Here is a 22,531-nt window from a genome sequence, read left to right on the forward strand (position 1 = left end):
AAGATACCGATGCGCTTAGTAAGTTTCTTACATAAATGTTCAACATGCTCGTTAAAAGAAAGGTCTGGGTCAATATATACTCCAAGTAGTTTATAGCTTGTAGTAGTTTCCAATACATCTCCCGTGCTGGAACGGATTTCCATCTGGTCGCAGTGGTCCATCTTTGCACGCAGTCTAGTACCGGTTACGAACATGGATTTTGTTTTGGCCATGTACATATACAAAACCTCCTCTTCACTCTCTCCTGACAAAATATACTTTCCAAAAATCACATAACCCTTTACAAGTCTTTTGTTAAAATAATTGATGCAGTCGCTATAATCGGACGATTTCGAATTGATACTGATACCTGCCGATGCCTTACATGTTTACTTTCCTTTATTGATCTCACTGTAAAACCAAAGCTGATTAAATCGTTTATGGATTAGTTAACGTAAGCTGAAATCTCGAGTTATTATTAGACGAAATGTACCTTGACAGTTAACTCGCCAATATACACTTTACTACAATTGCTACTAATCTCGCAATCTGATTGGCTGATTTGCCGTTGTCGATAAGAGTCCAGACAACGCTGCTCGCGTCAATGTGTCACGCTCTTGCAACCTCGTTCCCAGGCTCTATCTCCTAGTCACGCTCTGAAAAAAACCATTTTCTTTGACGTTGATATTGTGGTAAAATTTGTTGTGGACTCGCCTCGTGAGTCCACAACATTTTGATCACTGTGATGACGCGTATCGTTGTCGATAAGAGTACGGACAACGCTAAACCAAATTCGATTTGTTAAGTCTATATAAGCCTTAACGTTTTTTCGTCACCACGTGATCCGTAAATAGCACCTTCATTCCTAGGCTATCTACCATACTCGTCCCTTGTAGTTAGCGAGAATCATTGGAAAAGGGCTGCATATGGGGTTGTATTGAAATCAACGTTTTGATATGAAAGCCGTGATACCAGGTTTTACATTTACATGCTTTCGACCTCCACATAGTTCATTGTTATAAAAGATCTAATGAGAGATCGCCAACTACAAAAAAATTTTTAAGTCACTGTCTGTTAAATAACTAAATGAATAACTTTAGGTAAATGTGAAATGTATTTAGCACTGTTCTGCTAATTAGGGAGACTGTAAATAAATCATAAACACATATAACAAATAGAACATAAACTATTAAAAATCCCAACTGGTAGGAGGCTGACCAGTTGGCTATTTACGCAACGCGGTCGAGGAGTTGAACTCGGGTCTACTTGTTGCAATTAGGCTGCGAGTTTGACAGTTCTTCCCAACTTCGTTTCCAGGGTCTCTCCTTTTTAGGGAAGGTACGTTTTTCATTAAGGGGAGGGGGGTGGGCCGGGGCTTTGGAGGAGAGGGTCATTAGTAACTTTTTTTCAAATTGGGGAGGGTCAAACCTGTTCTATTCGCAACCAGGGGAGGGTCAGAGTTTTTTTTTTTTTTGGCCGAAGGAAAAAATTACTCCATGTCGCTTAATTGACTCATTTGTTAACAAGCACGCGAAGTGTATAGAAACCTAAAACTTGTATATACAAGCAAAGCTACCAGTCAAGATTAATCTAAATCATTTACAGGTGTCGAAATATTCTATCAAAAAACTATCGTGTCCCAACTGACATAATTGTCTCTCTCAACCCGTGCCCACTTTCGTCCATATTTTGACGGCGGTAATGTTTCCACGCGGGGTTCAGCTGGTATAAAATTAGTCTCCGGTCACGATTCGTTACTTAAGCTACTAAACTTTCTAATAGCCTCACTGTCCCCACTGACTAGTTCACTTTCCTCAAACAATCGCTTAATCTGAGCTCGAGGCTGGGAGTCATCTGGCTCACGGCCGTTGGTGGGGGTTGCACTCCAAGAGAGATAATGGAAGTTTGGTAGCTTGCCATAGTCGGCATATGGTCGCCGAGTTGGAAGTGAAGTGCTGGTAGTCTTATCCTTCTCGCAAAATTACATAGTTGGTCATTTCTCTCTCGACACGACATTCGCCTATACTCCATATAAAGCTCCCCTTTCTCACAATGGAGGCTCTCAAATTGTTCTAGCTTGGAAAAATACCCATGTAGGGACAAGTGGTCCAAAAGGACAGGTAGAATTTTGGCAGAATACCATTTGAGAATTCAGAATATTTGCCCTTTGGGTTCGTTCCGGTTAGTTATTTTCACTTCCTGTTATTTTTGTCTTGGAGGAGGTGGGGGGAGGGTCAGATGTTTTTGTGTAGGTATCTGTGAAGGGTCATGCATTAATCCATTCTGGGAAGTGAGAAGGCCACGACTTTTTTCGCAAAAACTTTCTAAAATACCCCGACCCGACCCCCCCTCCCCCCCCCCCCCCCAATAAAAAACGTACGTTCCCTTAGGGGGTAAAAGATAAAACCTAAGAACGAGTTTATTTTCTACCAGCTCTAAAAAATAATTGAAAATAAAAAAGAAAAGTGCAATTTGTTGTAGTATAACTAAGCTACCAGAGCCTGTGATTGAGAACAAGAAGCCGCCCATGAAAAGAAGCTACGATACGTACAAGACCCCTGGTAAAAAGGCTGCAACCCTGCTGGGTTTTTTTTTTTTTTTTTTTGTCTAGAAACGGTCGCTCTTGGAAACTATTATCTATTGATCTCATTGATATTGTCATTTTCCGAAGAAGATATGATTAAAACGTACTTAAATAAGTAAAGGGATTGATTTTTTTTTTGACGATATCAAAAACATAAGCTTCACCGCCGGATTTATCATGCCTAATCAGTAGCGAATGTGCGAAGTTTCATAAAAGTCCGTTGCAAACTCATGATAATATAGAACTCAACCCGAAACTTGTCAATTTTTACACCGGACTTTCATTTCTTTGTGGCAATTGAAACTGGTTTTCCATATTTTCGTGAGTTTGCAACGGATTATTTACCTGTTTTCTAAACTATGGAGGTGTGTTTTTTTATATTGCGTGTGATCGACACAATGGCCCATTAGTTATGTTAAGGTCTTGGAGCGCCGAAAGAGTGTTTTTCTCTTTTTATGGCCGACCAAGTTAACAATTCAATATTTTGAGTTTTACTGATTGCCAAATGTTTTATCTGAGAACTGAGCTCATCACGTCATGATCGACTTTTTCTTTGAAAGTACTGCCGAAGCATTTTCGTGCTAGTCGCATATTCGTTGAGGGATTTTGAACTTGCATAGTTGCTTAGGCAGCCTAAAACCTCAAGAAAACACGCGAGAGAATGTTACCTGGTTTCTATTGTAATTAATTTTAAAATATTTTCCGTTGAAAGATCAGGAGACAGAGTAACGTAAACCTTTGTGTCCGACATGTACTGAAGTGTTTTGAAAGCAGCAGCAAAGAACCATTTTTTGCGGTCCGCAGAGTCAAGTCAGATAGTTGTGTTGCATTGTGGCATGGCTCAATGAAGGTAAGATATCAATTCTGATTGATGTCTTATTACTTTTAAAGTTCTCTTTAAATAAAACAACTCTAATCGGAGAGTTTCAGCTCGGATCCTGAGAGAGCATAATCAACAGTACGCCATGTAAACAGTAGATTCAGATGATCGTGTTATAATAAAAAAGTAGACTGGAAAAATAAACGATAAAATGAGAGAGATCCCAACAGCAAGTCAGAACTTGAATGATAAATTTAAGTGTGAAATATTTCACAATTTGCATCAACCTTATCGAAATTGCTAGAAATGTGTTTCGATGCAAATTCACTGCTTATAGGTCTTATGACGACAGTAATAAGAAATATGAAATTTAAATTGACTCTCATATCCGACTATCTGGGGTTTACAAAAGTAACCTCCTGTAAAACCAATCGAATAAGAAGTTTCGATTGTTAATGCCATGTAGGCTTTTGATATCAACGTAGTAGTTACGATTCCCGAAATGTTCAGCGACCATAATGCAGCGATCGTGCAAGAGAGCCTGATCACGGCAATCTTGTTCAACTGTACAACAGCATAACATTTACCACTCGAAGAGCAGTCTGTCACCCAAACACATCTGTATAATAAAATTAAGCCATTAACACCACATATAGTTTTCGCAAATAATAAAGAGCTTTAACTTCTTATTCTATCTATCCATATTATTACTGTTTACTACATATTGTTTCATAATTTAAGCGCATCTGTGAGGATTTTTTCCTCACATTACCGTTCAGTTAATGCACCAGTCATTTGAAACCCCCGCAGCCCCCCACTGGGGGATACCCGGGGCATTCACTTTTACTGCCGGTGACATGCAGTGAAAGCCCCGTCTTGGGGAGAAAAAACTTCGGAGTGAACTCCCCCTCCCTCTAAACATCAAGCACAATTCATTAAATAGATCATAATTTTTTAGTAACTGAAGGTTTCACAGGATTTTTTTCATATCACTGAAGTCAAGTCAAAGCATGAAATCATACCTGCTTTGTCAGTTGTTCAGCCTCCATGTTTTCTGCGAACATGCAACTTGAACCCAGTCTTCTAAAAGAGGTCGCGAACCGCGAGTGATATCCCCGCCAAACCCCCTCTCAGCCCCCGCATTGTATGGCGAAGCCCTGAAAAAAGTTGCATTCCTCGACTACTGGGGAGCCTAAATCGAGTGGAAACGAGGTGAAAATCCCCGATTTGCCCCGGGTATCTCCCAATGGGGGTTGCGGGGGTTTCAAATGACTGGTGCATAACATTCAGATTTTCACCCTCGTTTTCACACTTTTATTCCCATGGATTAAGAAGAAATCTGGATTTCAAATGAAAAAAATATATATTAAACTTGTAATACGTCGCTTTGCAGGATGTTACTACGAAAACAATTCTTCCGTCTTTTCTCTGGCTTAATTGTTCTTTTGGTGGTCGTTAATGGCATAATATGGATAAGTAGGCATCATCGGAAATCAAATTTAGACGAACACTTTCGTGGAGAGGGAATTGCAGCAGAATTTGCCGGGTGGAATGGTGATATCTGCAATCGTCTGCTGGATTGCTACACACTCGGATCATGGGAGTTTAAACCTGGCTTGACGAAGAAAATGATACATGAGAGACGAGAGGTGGACAAAGGAATCCTTGAAAACCTTGACTTTCCAAGGGAGCTGCACAGGGAAGATGGTCGTTGCGGGCAAATAAATCGTCTCTTTCCATCGGGATTACCGTCACTCTGCGATGAGGAAAGCGAGAAGCCTTGCTGCAACGAAGCCACGGGACTCTGTGGGAATTCTAACGCGGATTGCTTGTGCCCTTACTGTAAGGACTTTAGTAAGTATTTCGCCGCGGAGCTTGCTAATTGGAAGCCTTCCAGCCAAAAGTGCCCGTTTCAACATTTTAACAGCGATAGCACCCGTGCACTTTTGAACGAGCACGTGTCGGACTTGGTCTTCATTGGTGATTCATTCATTGGGCATTTATTCTTGACTCTGACATTGCTGATAACTGGTGATCCGGTAAGAGGTGCATTGAGGAGCACTCTTTCTGAGGAGGAAAAAGAGCAATGCAGTGGAGAACTACAGTTTTTTGCAGGAAAGCACTCGTGCCATCTCAAGCTCATCCGTGATTTGGAGGAGCTCGATACAAATCAACTCTGCAATGGAAAGGCGCGATTTAAAAGTTATTTCGTCGAAGCCTACAATGTGAACCAGTTTCCTTTAGCCGTTAAAACGGTGAAGAATCTTCTTGGGAAGAGAAAGGCGATCATTGTTCTCGGAGTAGGTATTCACATCCACTTAAATGCCACAATGGTTATCGCGAAATACCTAAAACCTTTCCTTTCTTTGATTGAAAACAGTGGTAACGATAGACCACTATTAATCTGGGCGACTATCCACCAAGTCGATAACTTCCTCACTTCTGACTGCGTGAAGAATTACTCACCCATTGCAAAGTTCAATGAAGAAATGTCCAAGTTTTGCCGTGCAAGAAATATCCCTGTGTTTGAGACTTCCACAGTTACTCGGAACATTAAGAGCAACGATGGACAACACGTTGGTTATGGCGGCAACATAGCAAAAGTGCAGATACTTTTGAACTATTTGAAGAGCCGTTTTGAGATATGCCAAAGTTCAGAACACTAATCCCGACTTCGGCCAGTAAAGAACTTTTCCCGGGCGAGGATGGGTCGCTTTGAGATGCCGCCAAATTTCACAACCTTAATCGTGATTTTGACCAATGTAAAATTTTTCCTGGGCAATGAAGAGCAGTTGAGGTGTGCCAAGATCAACATAAGTCAGGATTTGAACCAGTGCAGAACTTTCCCGCGAGCGATGATGAGTCGCTTAGAGATGCCCCAAAGTTCAGATGATTTAGACCAGTGTAGAACGATCTAGCACATTTATCGGACGATGTAGAAATTCTTTGAGATGCGCCAAAGTTCAGGACCTGAATCATGATTTAGACCGGTGTGGAACTTTTCCCGGGCGATGTCCATATGCTGTTTGATTACATCCCTTTGCGAAATGTGTTTCACACACACTATATATTTCACAGCACGTAACAGTTAAGTCTCCAAAAGTCGTTAACAAACAGTTTTGTCAAATTTTTGAAGTCCGAACTTTAACAAAATCAAGTATTGAAGGCAATTGATTTAAGCTCGACTGATGCAGCTAATTATTTCATGTAGTCAATGTAATTTGCAACTATTAACAACACTGATATTATATCTTATTGTCCGTTTTATCATCCAAATTAGTTTGGTTCGTAAACTAAGGCCCATCCATACCACGCCAGACGAATTTGAAAACGGTGATTTCATTCTGAAAGGGCATCAAATTTTTCCCTCCACAAAACGCCGAGAGGAATATAGAAACGCAACAATCACCAGTCATTTTAAAGTTGTGTTTGAGGGAAACGTGACGCCATCGTTTTCGAATAGCTCCGTTTTCAAAATGTTTTCCGTCCACACGAAAACGAAAACCCGGCGTTTTCAAATTCCTCCGGTTTGAAGAGCATTTTCAAAAAGCTCCGTTTTCGTGACGCATTAGTGTGGACGGTAGGTCTAAGCATGGAAATAAAGCTGCGTTTTCAAATTCCCCCGACATAGTGTGGACGTTGCCTTACTCTAAGCAATACCATAGCATTTCAACTTTCCTAAAGTGTGAAAGCCTTTCTCTACTCTTGGATCGCCCGTGTCACCAAAACGGAGCTGCGTCACCGGCAGTTTTGACTTGTCAGTCAACAGCCCACTATCTTCGCGCCAAGTCATATCATTTGCGTCGCAGTTACACGCTCCCCCAGTTGCGCACGAGTCGTTCATTCCGCACGCGCACATGTCACTCTCAGGAGAGGCTCCTCCCCAGTACATCATCTTCTCTTTGTCACGCGACACCCACCAACCATAACGCGAACCTTCCCACAGGAGCACCGAATGGTGGCATTCGTATTTTATGAATTGTTCACAATGGGCTGAAGCTTGGATGAGGTGTGTGATCTGGGCCATGGTCGCTCCGCCGTAAGTCACATTTCTTACATAGCTTCCAGGAGCCACGTACCCTTTAACGGCGGTCCTTTGCTCCGAGTTGTGACTGACAATCGATACGCCCACACCACCCTTGGCCGTCATGTTGCAACGTACTTGGAAATACGGCGAATTCTGATCTGGCTTAATATCGAAAACGCCACTGTGATTGTAACCCGCTAATCTCAACTCACTGCACGATCTTGCGTGAACCGTTAAAACGGAACTGGCGTTTATGGCAGCAACTTCGCTTTTCGCCAAGCAGACGTACAACCCGCCATCGTCAAGAGAAGTGACGTTGATCATCAGAGTTCCGTTGCGCAAAATCTTGTGAGCCTCTGGCATAGTAGGGTTCTGTCTAGACCAAGTCACTATACCACTATTCGCTAAGCAGAGGAGCAAAACTTTGCCACCGATATAAGAATTTAGCTTCGCGACTGGGTGATCAAGAAACTTTAGTTTAGGGAGTACGGAAATGTGAGCAGAAGCTTTGACCTCATTTACGTCGTTTCTTGCAGTGCATGTGTACCTATCACTATCTTTCAGGGTGGCATTGTTGATCACGAGTGTTCCCTCAAGTGAGTTCTTTGCGAGCATGCGTCCCCTCGCTGATGACGCTGCCCAACTGATCACGGGAGCGGGAAATCCAGACGCTTTGCAGCTCAGAGTTGCGTTCTGCCCTTCCTCTATTGTTACGGGGCGCGGCCTCTTTGTGAATTGAACTGGAACTAGAAAGAAATGAAAAAAGTTTTGTTATGTGTGGCTTCTTACAGTGCATCTACTGTCAAAGCCACCTCGCATCTCCTCATCGCCGAGAGAATTTTGGCGTTCAAGGCTACTATGCAGCAGGCAAACTCAAAAATGTAACTTCAGTTTCAGGCTATCCGTTATCTGCTTCCCCACACTATAATACAAGTCGAATTTGTCACGATACTTTGCCTAAAGCACCTGTAGCATTAGTGAAGCTAGCTCTAGTGTACGTTATAAAGCCACAATTAAAAAAACTCTGTTGTTAGTGACTATTCAACTAAGAGAACGGGCTATTAGGTAAGACTTTCATGTGGTACTGCTATTGTCCTGAATAAGGTAGTTAAAACGTTTAGGTTTAGAGATGAAAACATTGGAGTGTGACGATTCAACTGATAGCTCTTGAGTGGTAAATTCATGTGATCATGGTTTATTAGGCTGAAAAAGATTGTTCCAGTCTTGACCAGTGGACGATCGAAGTAGGCGCTAAGCTGTTGAGCAGTAGTGTCATAATTCATGGTATACTGTTTATTATGCTTTACAGCTGAAGTTGGTTGTAACTGTCAAAAAACACTGAATAAAACTCAAGTGAGCGTGCAACTATTCGATCTCAAATGAAGGCTACTGAGCAGTCCTTTCATGTTGTACTGTTAATAATGCTGTAGAAAGTGGTTCTTACTGTTAGGACTGTAGATAAAACCCAAGTGCCAGTGCGACTTTTCCAATGGAAGCTCGTATAAAGCACCACTTTCTTGAGGTGCTGTTTGTCTTAAGTAGTTTTCCAAATGAAAATACAATTTTTTGTTAATTGAACTTGGTAGTGAATGTAGTACAAGTACAAAAGCATTACCCATACCATGAACGATCAACAAGTTGGTTGATTTTGCCATCCCCAGAACATTCTTAGCTTGGCACACATACATTCCGGCGTCCTGTTGCAGTATTCCGCTTATGATCAAAGTACCATTATTATGTATCACGTGACGACCTCCTGGTAAAGATCCATAGAGTCGCACCCAGGTCACGTCTGGTAAAGGAAGTCCCTCGGCTTCGCACGATAAAGAGGTTGTATGCTTCTCTTGAATGGTTACCACTTTAGAAGGTGTAGTGATTGTAGGAGTGGAAACTGAAATGCCTGGGTCACCTGGAAGAATAGAATAGAGTTGAAGGCTAAAAAAATAATACGGTGATATTAACAATTTAAAATGACAGATATAAAGATATGTGGATATCTGTTTGCGTCGGAGAAAAAGGTACTGGAAAGAGCCTCGCAGCCTAAGCTGCCGATATGGCTTATCCAAACAAGGAAGATGATTTACAACAAGATAACGTGAATGAAAACTGATTTCTCTGGTGATACTGGACTAATTGTACTGAAAAGAGTTGATGCGCAGTGCCTTATGGTGAGCGTTTTACCTTCCCAGTGATTGAGTGGTCTGGGTTCAATCGTTGGCCAGGGTAATTATGCTATGATTACATTTAACTATCAAAGTGCTTCTCGTTTAAATGATGGTAGAGATCGATCGCGACGTGAGGTAAGCTGTAAAGGACTAGCATCCCATTTAGTGGTGACTCACAGTTCCCCTAATCGTTCCATACTACGGAAAACCGCGATAAACTCAGGTAGAATGGGTCATTGTGGCCCTAGAGTGGCTTTACCCTATATTCGAGTAACAATTAGAGACTTCTCTACTTTAAGTCGATTTACCTTTTTGTCCTTTAATACCCGAAGGTCCAGTCAGACCTCTCTCGCCACGAACTCCAGGAATTCCTCGAGTTCCTTCACCGCCCTTATCGCCTTTAGGACCTCTAAGACAAAGTCTTTCTTCCGTTGCACAGAACAATTGAGTTAAAGATCCTATCACTGTGCGAACCTCATTCTTTATTTCTAGTTTCATCTTACGATTGATGCCTTTCCTCGCTTTTTCCCGTGGCTTGGACTCGTTACCAGGCCCCAGATCTCTACTAAACCTTCTTTGGTGATCTGTAGGCTTGCTTTCTTGTAATCCGTCTGTATTAGGCCGGGCATAAATTATTTTTAGTGTTATATAAACAATACCCTCCATTTGGCGCGAAAATACGCTCAGATATTTGTCCGCGGACATTTTCTGTTCCGAGCGGCGAACAGTTTTTCGAGAGCATAGCTCGAGGAAAACTGTGAGATTTGAGAAACGGACAATGTCCAAGGACAAAATTAATATCCGAGCATATTTTCGTGTCAAATAGAGGCCATTGTGTTCATTATCCTTCAAATACATTGCTTGCGACACGCGCAGTTTTGAAAATCGGGGAATACCTCTCGGATTTTCTCCAGTTTTAGCTGAGGAATATTCAGTCACGGGACGCGTTTAGACCAATCGCGCGCCAGCGAAAATATATGACGGATTATAAATTCAGGTGTTTTCTTTTCTTCGTGGGGCAATACTCTGTATAGTATGAGTTAGGAACAATTTCATGAATAACACTAGGAAATCTGTTCAGTTGCGGTAGTAGACAAAGAATAAGACAACAGCTCTCGAAATTCCATGTTGCACAGTGCGTATCCCCCGGGGGCGGGGGGAAGTACTCCCAGAAAAGTTGGGTGAGGATGTGCAGCCCACTTCCCAAAACCCTTAACCTATTTATGACCAAAATCTGCGATTTTTGCTACCCTATTTATGACCTGAGGCCCGTTTCTCGAAGGTCTCGAAAAGTTCTCGCAGCCGGAAAGCCGTAGCAAAATCTCCAACCTTATGATTACAGAGCTGTTTTATTCACATATTCTTAATACGAACAGGGGTTCTCTTCGTACAAGAAGTTTCAGGCGTATACACTTCTCCGTTTTTAGATACAGATGAATTAAAAATGGTTTTACGGGCCCGAAAAGTTCCGGGGCTTTCGAGAAACGGGCTCCTGACCCAAAATTTGATACCCTATTTATGACCGTTGCGGCTGGCACAGTCGCCCTAAAGATAAGTTATGAAGGGCTTTTGTTGATGGTCTTGTTAATAATGATGAAAAAGAAGATTCTTCTAAGAAACATACACAATTCAAGACTAGAGTGCTAAAACTATACCATATTTAAGACTAAAATGGCCAAAATCGATACCCTATTTATGACCAAAACGGCTGAAAAATCCTACCCTTTGGGCCTGAATTTGGGACGGCACATACCTCTACAGTCCATATAAGGGAGTATTTCCCCCCCCCCCCCCCCCCAGGCTCAAATAATGCGCGGCAAACCTTTATTCTAAGTAGGTGATAAGTCGATGCTTGACCTGCCATCCTGGCCTAGTTTAAAACAAGGCAAAATTTTTAATGGTATTTGAGAAACTACACCAACTTTCCAGCTGGCAACTAATATGGCAACTCTCGTCATTTAAGCTCTCTTAAGAACACTACCAACGGTCCGGTGCAAAGTTCGCCTCTGCGGGAATTCAGAAGGCACTTGCCGCTCGCAGCTTATAAATCGTTTTATCCACACCAAGCGGTGATTAAATCCTTAATTCTCATAACCATTTTTTACGCAAAATCAACTGAGAAGGCATGCAGTGGCATGGGGAATTTTAAAGGGACTTTGTCATCGATTATCATCTCATCAAAAGAGATAATGAGTTCTCCAAGCGGGCAAACAGGAAGTGCTGACGCAAAACACGAAAAGAATAATTTTTCGGCAATCCTTTCATGAGACATTGCTATTTCTATTCCCATACTGTCAATATTACTATCACGAAGACTGTCTGTCGTATGCTTTTAGCTAGTGTCATTGCATGCGTTTTCCCCCAAGGCAGATCACCGTTAGATTTGAGGCGAATGTACATGTAAGCCACAATTGAAATGTGGAAACATTATAGAGATTTCCAAATTGAGGGGGTGAATTTTGGCTTCTTTGATGTTGACGGTGCTAAATTTATCAGGTTCCGAAAGAAACTGTCGGTGTCGTGGTGTCCGTGTAAAGGAAGGGCAAGAATGATTGTACACTGAGTGTAGATCAAGTAAGCTTTTATTACCTGCTAACTTAGAACCCCTGAGAAGATCACGGCACTGAACGGGAGAAAAAAGATCATTTTGTGGAAGTGCTGGTCAGTTCATTTCCTTTTGAAACCGACAGAAGGTAGAAACATTGTTTCTTCATCCTCTGTCATCAAAATCTAAACTGATACGCTAGGAATCCAAGAACAATCGCTTAACTACTTACCAGGTTCACGGGGAAAATCTGGGATGGCGAATCCTTTAGAAAGGTGAACCTCCAGTTCTTCAATTCTTCTCTGGATAAGGAATAACTCGGCTGACGTGTTGCTCGATCGCATGAGAGTGACAGCAGAAAGCAGCAAAGCGAAAAGAGTCAGAACAAAGAGGCAGCTTTGAAACGCATCCATCACTGATTTCAGGTCAATGACGCTGGCAAGCTTTTTGTTTTTGCAGTCTAGCACGTCCTATTCGGTAATAAACACGCAGCATAAAGAAAAATCGCTACATGATATATGACAAGTTCACGGCCCCTGCAGGGAATGGAATTATTATTATTTTTTTTTAATCTGAAAAAAAAACCCTTACTGGTTAATCCGAGAAGCCAGCTCAAATACTGCGAGGAGGGCAGCTTTGTAGGACCGAAGTTAAGCCGACTCTCCCTCCAACGAAGCAATTATTACGTAGACTGTACTCTACGTGTGTAAAGTAATTCAACTTTACCAACTGACTCCGAAACTGAAATTCTTTTTAAGATATACAATGGAACTCGGTCACTAACTGGCCACGTGGGCGTATTAACGGGCTGACCGTATTGCAGGGCTTCTGCATAAGAATATGACTGACCAAGACGTTTCTCTTGGACTAGCCTCTTTCAGGCGTTCAGCTAGTTGGGGCGCAGCGCGAAAAACAAAAATTCGGTGAGAGGAGTTTGCCCACAGGCGTTCTCTCGCTTCCTCTCGCCGCGCTTTATTAATTTTTTTGCGCGCTGTTTTCCGCGCTGTTTTCCGCGCTGCCTCCCAACTAACTGAACGCCTGGAAGAGGCTACTCTTTGACTGACTAACTTTCGGGCCAGAATGGGATGGCCGTATATATGGCGGGGTTCTACTGTTATTACACTTAAGTTCCACAAATCTGGTGTGGAAACGTCGAGACAAGTTTGTAAATCGCAGAATTTCCTATATTTGACACTATATACTGTTATTATAACAATATTCACAATCCATCGAATATTTTTGCTCGCACACGATTGGTCTAAGCGCGTCACGTGACTGAACATTCTCCAGCTAAAACTGAGGGAGTTTCCGAGTGATATTCTCCAATTTTCATAAGATCCTGCGAGTTGCGAAAAATATGTGAGGTATAATAAACACAATAGCCGTCATTTGACTTTAAAAATATGCTCGGTTATTTGTCCTTGGACATCACTGAGTTCTTCGAAGCTTAGAGTTTTTCTTCTCGGAACAGATTACGTCCTCGGACAAATATCCGAGCATATGTTCGCGCTAAATGGAAGTTGCTGTTAAGATATTTTCTTTGTGCTTGGAAACTGCGGTAATCGTGGTCGATATATGGCAAAATAAAATATTACCTAGTTACAACATGAGTTCAGTTATATATCTAATCAATGTTTATATGCAAAGTTTTAAACTGGCCATGAAAAATAATTATATGTCTGATAACGAATGAGCTAGCCTGCAGAGCAGGCGAGATTTTTTCGAGCGAGCGCTCACATCGTAAAAAGTTTAGCCGCCATCTTGAATTTTTCATGCAGTGGAAGACTGGGGAGAGAAAGAAAGTTTTACCAAGGGGGTGAATGATAGGCAAGAGGAAGGATAGGGGAGGGGTGGAGCGAAGAAAATCTCGCCTGCCCGAGGTCATTGTTCTTTTAGGAAACTCCGTTCGCCCACGAACGGAGTTTCTGATTGGTGCGGCTTGACCCTGCCTGTCAATTGTCTGTCAGTCAGTTTCGTTTCGTTCGTGCAGGTAAGAAACATGGCAAACTCTGTCGAAAGTGATGTTGTTAGTTTCTATTCCGCCCTCGAGGAATCTCTCAAGCGTTTATGTGAACTTGGAATGTCTCGCGAATTACGAACGGAGCAAAAAGACGCAATTTCCACACTGGTATCCGGAAAAGATCTGTTGGCAGTGCTACCCACTGGCTTTGGGAAAAGCTTAATATTTACGTAAAATGGGGTTGACTAGCCTACACGACTTCTACGGTTCGTGACATTTGCACATTTGCCGTTCTCTGTTCGGTCACTCGACCTTTGTTGTCGCTTCACTCGTGTTCATGAAGGGCACTTCATGTTGTGTAATAAGGAGGAATTTTAAGCGGAGTTGAGCCGTTAGATCGTGCTATGGCAAATTTTTATAAGTCAAAGGTCTGCATGGTTTGCGCTGTTATCTGCATGTCGACTCGTTGAGTTTGACACCTCTGTAATTTGCCATGTGTTTATGCATTGTTTAGGCTCATTTCTATTGCAAGATATCTTTTTAAGTCTCCCTGAATTTGCTTTCGAGGGACAAAATATGAAATTTACCGTGAACATGTTGCTTACTTGCATTCTATATTGTGACACCGGGTCCGGCTGTGACTAGAACTGTTTACAAGCACAGTAGGTAGAACCTTATCACGGATATCATATTTGTTCTCGTACGATTTCCTTCGGAGACGCTGTAGCTTTACTTTGAGAAAGCTATACGTTTGTCTAGAGACATTCTTATGTTTCTTACAGCTATCTAATCGAGCTTATGTTTCTCTTGCTCGATGTATAGGTTTATTCCTCCTTTGGTTGTTCTGGCACCACATGATTCAAGTGTAGCTGTTTACGCGCAAGTCCCGTTAACTGTTTTGCGTGTTTTATATGCCATTGTTCGGCTTAGTTCAGGCAAGACCATGGTTTCGATCCTCCATGTGGATCTCATCAGTTGCCGGTATTTCTAAAATACTCTACGTCTGAAGTCGCTAGCGCAACACGTACCTCTGTGAGAATGCAAGACATCCTGCGGCTTGGCACAAACTTCTCGTGGTGTGTACCCTTGTGAGACTTCCGGTGTCGAGAAAACCTCATTTTGATTGGTTACCCGCTCATTTCCGGAAATGCAGTGAAGCGCAACTAATCAGGAGGTGTTTCGCATTTTAACGGGCTTTTCGGGCAGGCGTCTTCTCATTTTTCCCCTCCCCCATCCCCCACCGTCTAACATGGCGGTCTAAAAAGGCGCTCGCAAGGTTGTAACGCTAACTCGCCCCAATAAGACGCCTGCACTGCAGGCTACGAATGAGCATGCGATGTTGACTCCACATGCTCGTTAATCTCGCCCCTAGAGCCCACGTCAGCAGTGACTGAACGCGCATGCTCAAAGTTCTGGGCAAAATTCGAAAACTGCAACCAGAAAATCCTGGTTCCGGTTTAATTGTGCACATGCGTTCAAGTTCAAGAACAGTTTCTGAGCATGTAATTGCTTCCATTCTGTCCTCACTTTTGTGAGTAAAGATAGTTGCTCTCTCGCCATTTTTATCTTTCATGTCACAGAGCGCATGGAGCAAGGGAACTGGGCCCTCAACATCCGGGTCTATCCGATATTATCTCCTTTCTGTGTTACCTTTAGACACAAGTTCGAACCGATACATCCACCTCTACTTCAAGTTGAAAGGAAGTAATTATCCTTTGCAGCACATTTGCAAAAGCCTACGCTTTTTCAATAGCGAGATTTACATTTTACAGTCTTTACTGAAGGCCGCCGCACGCTAGCCGCTTTTTTGTCGGCCGACAAATAATCTTCACTTGTCAACTAGCGTGCGGTGAATTCAGACAAGTCTGCGACAAGATCGGGGCTTGTCGGGTGATATCTGACAGTGCTAGATCTCAAAACGCCTTGTCGGGCCTTGTCGGCTAGTGTGTGGTGGACCAAGACGTCAGTGGAATAGGCGCCATCTTAATTTTGGATGACTCGACCCTAAGCCTCAACGAGGTTAGTCGCGACAAAAATCGGCTAGTGTGCGGCAAACTGTTGGCCCGACAAATTTTAACCCGATTTGACCCCGACAAAAAATCTGCAGGTCTACGACAAAAAAATCGGCTAGTGTGCGGCAGCCTTTAGAGGACATGGAGACGGAGGCTAAATAAAGCGCCAACTTTCTTTGACCACGTGACTACAGAAATGAATTCTCCCCTGCCTGCAGCGCATGTTAAAACGACGTCATCTCCTTGGGTTTTTTGTAACAGTAGACTCTAGCCTCGTTCAATATATTTTTAGCCGAACCAGCGAATAAGCCGTCATCCTCCGGTTAAATGAGCTCATTCACGCTATTTTGAGTTATTTTGGCGTCGAACAATATTACCTTTAAATTGAAGGAAACCTGAAAATAAAAGTTCATAAACGTAGAAAAACACGACAGAGATAATAATAAACCATAAGAAACAAGGATGGTTAAGGATGGAGAAGATTAACATGGATTACAAAAGACATACTTCAAAAATTTAGGCTGAACTTTTCAAGATCCGAAAACCGTGACTTTGCTTACTGTCTGAGGACCACAATCTACCTCATTTTCTCTTGATATTGTGAAATCCCATTTTGATCCATTTTGTCTCCATCATAATACGACTTTCCAGAGGAGAGGGCACGGGAGGTTTTGTTCCAAGACGGGACAACGGAGCTAAGGTCGCTTTCCACTTTCCTTCCTAAATGTCCGATGAAGTGAATGCACAATAACAAAGAAAAGATCATAGGTAGCCTCACAATGCAAACATTTTGGGTCACCCTGGGGGACAAGGGTATTCCTTGTGCTTTAAAAGGAGGTGGGGGGAGAGGGTGTGCCGCCCGAGACTCTAAACCCTGGCGTGTCGACGTTTCAGACTCCAAATTGCCTCAGAAACACACTTTTAGCTACTTGAAGCTATAGTGTCGTGCTCGTTTTTCAGGCAAAACCTATAATCTTGTTTCCAACCAAAACAGCTCCGGGACGGCACACGGAGGTACGTACCTACATCGGTTGTAAAAGGGAGTAGATTGTCACAGAGCACTAAATCTCTCGGCAAACAAGTTAAGTGTCTGCTTAGTATGTACAATAACTCGACACTTTAATACTTAAATCTGGTTTATTTTTAAACAAGAAAGTCACTACTCATTGATTTTTGACATACTGTAGGATGAATATATTCCGATAAATAGTATTGAAAACAATTAAGTTGGTCACCTCAAGTACAGCAATAAAACTATCAATAAATTACTTACATATCTTACTATCAAGTCAATTTAGATACCATCCATAAAAGCAAGTATAAGAATCAAAGAAAACCTGAATATGGCCCCTGTTTGTTATAAAAAGTACAAAAAACTTCAGTCAGGTTACAAAATTTTAATTATTACTAAACAAAAATCAGTGTTTAATCTATCATAACTCTTTCATCATTTGTCCTATTATACAAATCCAAAAGCAAGGCCAAAAAAGACTGAGCGATGCAATGTACATGGTAAAGCTGGCGTATTTACTTTTCTTTAGGCCTCAAGTAGTGAGTATTTAATCAAATGAAAAAAATAAAATAAAATAAAATAAAATAAATCTGCCCTTCAGTTAGGTATTACTCAATATAGGTACATCATTCTGTTTTTACATCAGCTCAATTATGTGAGGAAATTCTTCTGACTACTATTACATGTGCAGTGCAAGCTAACCGGCACTCAGAATTTGAAAGTTGGAGGGAAGCCTTACAGTGCGACGTACCTTACTATTGCACCTAATAAGTTTTTGGTTAGTTTTTGACAACTTTTTGACAACTTCTGACGGCTTCCATTTCAAATGGGAAATCAAATTGTAACAACTTTCCATCGGTTACAACCGTTTGCAGGTTGAGACTTTTGAAATTCCCATGAGATTTCATGGTGAATTTGACAATTTAACACCTCACCCTTGACAGTTTCCATGTTTTGATTGGCTGGTTCATATAGAAGCCAACAAAAATTAGCAAAAAGTTGTCCAGAAGATTTCAAAATTGAATAAAAAACTTTCAAAAGTGGCAACTGTATGGTGCATAGCACTGTAACAGGTTATGATATATGACTACTAGGGTGCAATTTTTGTTTATGTGATTGTTCTGACAATTATATTTATAGAAAGATGACATTGAAAGACTTTGTCCCATACAGTAATCAGAACAAAAAATAAAAAAATATGCAAAATATTTCTTTTTCAATGTAACACAACTACAAAATGCATGGTTTGAAGAAAATTTTGTAAGCTTCAATCAATCAATCAATTTTTGAGGCCCTTTAGGGTTAAAACAAAATTGAACTTCGTTAAATTAGTCTTTTCTTTATTATGATTGGCTATTCTATAATATTATTATCATGTTGCTGAATCTCTCAATCTGTAAAAAGAAAAAAAAGAGGAACAAAAGAATTAGCAATGAGGAGATTACCATAATCTTTCACTGATTGAGCATATTTATTTGTTAACGACCAATGCTTAATACAAACATTCTTTAACAGGGAAGCGAAAAATTAAAACTTACATATGGGTGTAAAATGCATCCTTGTGACGTGGGCTTTCAACTGCAATCTAACTCCTCAGGTTTTCCTCTTGTCCGCTTCTCTCTGCTGTTCTTTATCCTGTTTCCCAAACGGTCCACACACCAGCATTTACTCCTGTCCATTATGCATTGCATTGGTGCAAAATTGCCTTCTTCATCGCACTGCGGCATGTACTTTGGCTGGAACATGGGTACTCCATGAAACAAGATGCTCTTCAGTAAGTCTGCTTTGTGTGCCATCTTTTTTATTTTATGTAAACAGGGTCCTTCTTGGTGTTCTTGTTCTTCAGCTGAAGAATTGAATTCTTTATCATCTGAAAGAAATTTTACTCACACAAATCAAAAGACGTGTTTAGCACAGCATTTCTCATTCTGTGTGCATGTATGTGTGTTATGTCCTTGCCAATCTAGGGTAGAAGCTGTGACTCAGGGTTCCAAATACGTTTTCAAGGCTGGGTGTCAACAAGGAATTTCAACAGGTCAATTTCCACTACTCCCACCAAATCAGGGTAAATTTTCTATTTCTTTGCTGGGTCATGTAGCTGACCTTATAGGGTTTTTGACTAGAGACCCCTAACTTATCTCGAAGACTGGTAACTACATTTCCTCATGTAAGAAAGTAGGATGATCAGTCTGAACAAATGTCATGTTTTCATTTCTCAAACCCCAGAAATTAACCGCTTTAACTAATTTCACACATGTGTATGGCTCTTGATAAGAATAATTTTTTGACAAAATTTTGTTCTTTTTAGATCTTCAATACCATTAATGTTACTGTAAATCTTCCAATTTTAATTTGTTTTCTGCAGAGCTTTTAATGCTACATCAGCATGCAAGTTCTCTGCTTACTATAGTTACATTCTGCATGCTAATGAACTTTCTCTTTTGTCTCAAGTTGTTTCTGGCCTGAGTTAACTCCAATGTATATTAGCATTCCACTGTTTCTGCTAGCTAAATTAATATATAGATTTAGCCGAGCCTAAAAGCAGAGCTCCTGACTGCAATGTAAACTAACCATAAAGAAAAAAGAGGATTTGTTTTTCTTGGATCAGAAACTCAAAAAAATGATCATTTGTGAGCATGTAATTGTTCAGGGTGTGGTTTTGCCATTTTTTTCAGTTCAGTTTTCAACAAACTGACAAGATGATTGTGCAAGGAATATGTCAGAAGAAAAGTCAACAGCATGCAGGGGTTAATTTGTGCCAAAATTTTGCCTTTGCATGTACTCCCTCCTTCTCCCCCAGAGTAATAACCTGGCTTGAGCCCACCATCCAATCAAAAAAACCAGTCCCTGGTCAGCGGTAAACTTAAAAAAAAAACACTGACCTGAATGAGCTCTAAACCCGAGCCTGTGGTATGGTCACGTGATACAGGTCAGCGGATGGCTTGTTTTGACAGCAATCAATTAACCATAACACGGATGCCCGAAATCAGAGATGTAGCTATGGCAATGGTGCTACTCTCCTATTTTTCAAGGCATTGGCGTACAGACGTACATACAGATGTACAGAAATACAGACAATCACGCGACAACCAAAATTTTTTAGATCAATGGGTTACCAAATTTTTTAAGGTATGGTGCTCTGCTTGCGCACCTTTGGCACGCAAGAGCTCCGCTATAAATACCAGTAGGTTTTAATGTTACCTGAATGAGTGGTTGAGGATCTTTCTTGCTTTTCTTCCTGGTCATAGGAAGACTGTAATTCTTTGTCATCTGAGAGAAATCATGTACAAGAAAACATACGTTGGTAAAGTGAAAGCACTGAAGATAGATTTAACTATACAGGGGTGTAGTGGGACACTTTGTGACCACGATGTTACATAGTGTTTGGTCCTATAAGTGGTTGAATCTGGTCAGAAAACAGAGCAATGCTGTTGAAGCTAAGTTGTTTACTCAGTTTATACTGTCATGTGTCACCCTCTCTAAATAAAGTTGATTGATTGGTTGATAGATTGATCGATTGACTCCTTGCCTGCGCTGACTAGTCAAGAGTGTTGTGTTCCTTGAACTATGTCCCAGCCTGTTTACAGGAGAGGGGGGGGGGGGGGGAGGGGAGGGGTGTGGCAAGAGAGATGTACAGGGGGCAGAGTAGAAAAAAAAACCCATCAACATAGGGAACCTGTTTCAAACAAGACACCACCAAAATCATAAGCAATGTACTTTGAAACTGGTTACTTAAAGACTCACTTGCATGTAGGCATGTCCTCTCACATTCCTCTATGGACTCAAAGTTGTTTCTATTTCCCTGGCACCCTCCGAAGATGAATTCCTTGCACTTGTTCAACTTACTGTCAAAGTACCACTTTGGAAAATAACCCATGCACATACCCGGTTTGACTCTCTGCTGGCAAACATCTATTTTAACAACAAAATGAAGACTCCTGTGTTAGTTAAAAATGTATTCAACATGTACAGGTAATGACCATGAACACACACTGTACAAACAACTGGCACTGCAGTGTGCCTGGCTCTTAAATATTTTACTATTACAGGCCTTGGAAACAACTTTACAGATGATGCACAAAAATTGGGTGCAAACTGTGACAGTATATCTCGGGCGTGTGTCGGTTGAGTGTCGATCAAGTAACGATCAATATATCGACTGATGCATCAGTCAATATATTGATCGAGGTACCCTAAAAGATGCATGATCCGATTTTTCTAACATTTTTAGCAGATTTATCCCTCTTTTACCTGATGGGATACATGTAGTTAACTTTCTTGACAATGGCATAACTGAATGATTCATTAACAATTTACTTGGCTTATGGTGAAATCATTCTTTCGTACAAGGGAATGAGAGTAACCCTGCATTAGTAAGATCAGTGAGTCTGTGCTCAATCCAAGAGTAGTAGTTCTGTCAACAAAACATCAACACCTCCCAGGGCGGTAACTTATTTAGGAAATAATGTCTGACTAGACTTAAAAAAACATTCCCAAGGAAATATCCCTACATTAATTTTATGTGTCTGGGAGGCAACCCAGAAATTTCATAAGCTTACTGATGATTAAGTTGTCTGACCGCGTCATGTACAATGATCTGATCGGTAGTTTCTGGCACACATGAATTCAAAACCAACCAACAATTAAGCAATACGAGACAATGTATGTATCCCAGTAGAGCTGTGTTATTAGTAAAGAATTTTACGCTCTCAAAACTCGGACATCGTTTTTGCCGTACAATTATAGTTTGTAGTTAAGCTTAATTAAGCTTATAGGAGTTTGTTGTGTATGAGATGGGCTTTTCCCAAATACTGGCGGTTCCATACAGTCAATCCTTTACTCTGGTAGCTAGGGGTTGAACAGAAACAAACGCACCTCTTTACAACTGGCTTGTAAATAAGATTAAGACGCGACGTAAGCTTACATGGAAAAATGATTTTACATGCTTGGCTAATTTAATTCGGCTGCACAGATCAAAGTTTTTGGTATGTTCGAGTTTCATTCTCAGTTAGGTCTGTTACCCTGAGAAACTTCTTAGAATTCTACAGCAACGCTCATAAGACATAGTGTAAAGAACTTAACAACCCCTCTTTTCTTATCAGTCTGCTGAAAATTACGAACAAAGTTTTGCGATGAATACGACATTACCTGGATTTTCATCGTCTGCGCTACTGATAACCACACCAACCTGTGTGAAATGAATGTAGAGAGAACAATCAACAAAATTCAAACAACTGATAAACCGAACTGAAGCACAAAGAACACTGACTTTGAACTTACCAGTAACATGGAAAGCAAGCAAAATAACCGGTGGTTCGCCGCCATGTTTGATACTTCTCTTGTTGTTTCCCGAGAACCTTCACCGGTATAAATAGCAGCTGTCAAGATCTGACGTCACTTAGATTACGGAACTTCCGGAATTTACAC

At 41.2% G+C, this 22,531-nt stretch overlaps 3 protein-coding genes across 3 annotated transcripts; 1 reads left to right on the forward strand and 2 right to left on the reverse strand.

Annotated features, from left to right (window-relative positions):
- Window positions 1–2,894: 2,894 nt before the first annotated feature.
- LOC110062014 (uncharacterized) lies at window positions 2,895–7,009 on the forward strand. The gene is made up of 2 exons (XM_020768886.2): window positions 2,895–3,413; window positions 4,777–7,009. The coding sequence occupies exon 2, from the start codon at window positions 4,778–4,780 to the stop codon at window positions 6,047–6,049; it is 1,272 nt and encodes a 423-aa protein (XP_020624545.2). The 5' UTR covers window positions 2,895–3,413; window position 4,777; the 3' UTR covers window positions 6,050–7,009.
- On the reverse strand, window positions 3,992–12,605 carry LOC110062021 (uncharacterized). Its single transcript, XM_020768895.2, has 4 exons — window positions 12,353–12,605; window positions 9,884–10,186; window positions 9,032–9,319; window positions 3,992–8,156 (listed from the first exon to the last, which is right to left on the reverse strand). The coding sequence occupies exons 1-4, from the start codon at window positions 12,531–12,533 to the stop codon at window positions 7,033–7,035; spliced, it is 1,896 nt and encodes a 631-aa protein (XP_020624554.1). The 5' UTR covers window positions 12,534–12,605; the 3' UTR covers window positions 3,992–7,032.
- A 5,658-nt stretch (window positions 12,606–18,263) lies between these two features.
- Window positions 18,264–22,531, reverse strand: LOC110062031 (uncharacterized). The gene is made up of 6 exons (XM_020768906.2): window positions 22,385–22,531; window positions 22,253–22,292; window positions 20,849–21,016; window positions 20,306–20,374; window positions 18,643–18,974; window positions 18,264–18,498 (listed from the first exon to the last, which is right to left on the reverse strand). The coding sequence occupies exons 1-5, from the start codon at window positions 22,427–22,429 to the stop codon at window positions 18,679–18,681; spliced, it is 618 nt and encodes a 205-aa protein (XP_020624565.1). The 5' UTR covers window positions 22,430–22,531; the 3' UTR covers window positions 18,264–18,498; window positions 18,643–18,678.

Source organism: Orbicella faveolata, unplaced genomic scaffold (genome assembly GCF_042242905.1).
Source record: "Orbicella faveolata isolate gen_17 unplaced genomic scaffold, um_ofav_v1 contig_35, whole genome shotgun sequence".
In the NCBI taxonomy this organism is placed as follows: domain Eukaryota; kingdom Metazoa; phylum Cnidaria; class Anthozoa; order Scleractinia; family Merulinidae; genus Orbicella; species Orbicella faveolata.